Below are 2713 nucleotides of genomic sequence, written 5' to 3'. Positions count from 1 at the left end.
ACTTCTAGAAGGGATATTAAATTTTTATTGCAAATTAAAGATATTCTTACCTCTAATTTCTTCAATTTCCGCGCAAATTCTATCACATGTTTCACACAGACGGAATTTTGATTTGCCATGTACCTGTAAAATTGATTAATTATTGCAATTAGTGTTTCAACTTCTTCTATCAATCTACGGATACTATAAATATAAGGGACACTTAAGTTATCATGCATAATTAAACTGTTAATATGATTTTTGAATGTCCAACTAGGTGGATGTCATTCTGAGCCATGGTTTAAGGGCAAGAAAAGTAGACTCCCATTTTTAAGAATTGTTGTTGTTGTTGTTACTAATCCTTCATGACCTAACAACAGCTAGATCTGGTCCATGAGTCCATGTATTCTAGAAAAGTCAATCACAAGAAGTGGAGAGGATTTTAGGCCTTCCAAACCTAGACTCAGGCAGTCCAATGGCATAAAAACTCATGGAGAAGGGATCGAGCAGCTTCTTTTAATCTAAGAGACCGGAGCACCCGAAGGGAGAAGTTGTTGTTACTAATCCTTTGAGATTTGTCAAACAGAAATGAAAAGAAAAATTGATTTGAAATAAATATATAAAAAAAGCTGGCAACGAAAATGGAAAAAATAAAGGTGAGAAACAAACACAAATAAAAAAACCCACTGAACCTGAAAGAGAAAAAATATCAAGAAAAGCAGCGCAAGAAGAATCACAGTTCATCTTTTTTGTCTCACGTTATCTGTGGTTTTTCTAGTTTTGTTTCTCACCTTTATTTTTTCCATTTTCAATGGCAGCTTTACGTTTGTTATGTCAAATCTAATTTTTTTTAGACTCACGCCTAGCAAATCTTGAAATCGGCTCCGGGTATATTATTACTATTTTATTTCATTTTACTCTTTGTAAATTTTCTGAGCCCTTTTTTTAATTGATGAATTAATGGTAGCAAAACAAAATACAAATCAAAGTTAAACACCCAAAACAGCAAATTCCTACAATTTTCTTGAATATACAGAGAGAACTTAGCATGTAGTTGAAAGTAAAAAATAAAAATTTTCATAATATTTGCATAATTTTCCTTTTTCAACTCATTTAGGAAAATATTCTGCAAAATAGAATGCCGTTTATAGAATTTATCCTTCATTCATACACCCTTTCATAATTTTTAAAGTCTACTCGAATTATTGGCATTCATCGGGGGTGGCTGTTCATAAACCAGAACCCATTCCATTTTTACAGAAATATTGTTGTAAAAAATAAAAATAAGCTGTTTATTATACTAGGAAATTAAAATTAAATAATTAAAGTAATTTAAAAAGGATACAATTTGTTTAGAAATTCACTTAAAGAATTAAACGAATGTAGTATAAAAGTGTCATACATCGAAACTATTCCACCTAGTAGCTTTAGGAATAGCTTATCATAGTTAATTCTTACCTTAAAAATAAATCAGAGTTAATTCTGAAAACAAACAAAAAATAAATTATAAAAAATAATGTTCAAAGTTGTTTAAAATATTTTTGAAATGCAATTGAAGAAATGAACTAGGAAAATGGATATTAATTAAATCTGTTTTAAATTTATCAGTTTCTTTTGAAAACTCCTCATAGTTAGAATAATTTCTATAAAACCTATGAATTTGGTAGGTAATAATATTGGAAAATAACTTATTGGCAAATTAAGAATTAAAATCAATGCTTTTTTTAAATGGAAAGTTAAAACAATTTCTTTGTCATAAAATTTACTTGTAATTTCACTATCTTCATTAATATTAAGAGTTTTTTTTTTTTTCCAATGAGCTGCACAATCGGTCTTGCCGATAAGCAGACCTAGTGCGTTCTCCAGAGGTGGTATCCACTCTTTCAGGACCACCACAATGGGTGAGATACCGTTGGTCATGTTAATTTGGACGTCTAGTTTCTGCCACACTAGATGGCAGCACCGAGACTCTATTTGGATGCTAAAGTGCACTAGGAATTTAATTTTGCCGGAAATGCCAAGAGCCAATAAGGCACTCCAGGGATCTTTTACATGCCGCATAATCATACGACATGGCCGCTGAGGATTTTTTGCTTCCCGAAAATCCGGTGTCTGGGCCGGGGATCGAACCCGCAGACTTGGGCTCAGAAGGCTTATTAAGAGTTAAATCTAAAAAAGTAGCTCAAGAATTACTACTATTAGTTTTATTAAGAATGAATCCAATTTGATATATTTGTTTAGCTAAAATATCAAAATCATTAAAATTAATAATTAAAGAATCATCAACTAATCTGAAAAAGAATTAATTAATAGGAAGATTAGGACATGATTTCAGAAATCTATATTCTTGTAGAAAAAGAAAAATATTGCAAATATTAGTACTAAAATTATTTCCCATGGGGATACTTTTAATTTGTTGAAAAAGGCAGTGATTAAATAATAAATAATTGTTGTTGAGATTAATATGAACTAGAATTTCCAGATGAATTTGAAAAAGAATTTTATTAGTTGGAACGAAAGTATACATGTTTTCGAAATCAAAACAGTGTAAAGAATTAACATAATTTAAAGTTTTTTATGTATTTAAAACCTGTACTTTATTTTCAATATTCCAATTTAGGTGATTATTACTTTTAGTATGCTTATTAATTTCATTATGTACTTTTTTAAGAATATTTTCAAAGTAAATCCCAATTTTCATGTTACTATTAACGCCACTAGCTTATATATATAT

At 29.7% G+C, this 2713-nt stretch overlaps 1 protein-coding gene across 1 annotated transcript in view; it reads right to left on the bottom strand.

Moving 5' to 3' along the window:
* LOC122272383 (fatty acyl-CoA reductase 1-like) overlaps positions 1-2713 on the bottom strand; it is a 22684-nt gene that overhangs the window by 721 nt on the left and 19250 nt on the right. Inside the window, exon 4 of the mRNA XM_071183763.1 lies at positions 51-123. Within this exon, the coding sequence (XP_071039864.1) occupies positions 51-123 (73 nt within the window). The remainder of the gene's footprint in view (positions 1-50; positions 124-2713) is intronic.

The sequence above is a fragment of the Parasteatoda tepidariorum genome, chromosome 7, assembly GCF_043381705.1.
Source record: "Parasteatoda tepidariorum isolate YZ-2023 chromosome 7, CAS_Ptep_4.0, whole genome shotgun sequence".
NCBI lineage: Eukaryota > Metazoa > Arthropoda > Arachnida > Araneae > Theridiidae > Parasteatoda > Parasteatoda tepidariorum.
Note: the sequence above shows the minus strand (reverse complement) of the source record. Positions and strands in the feature narration are given on the sequence as shown.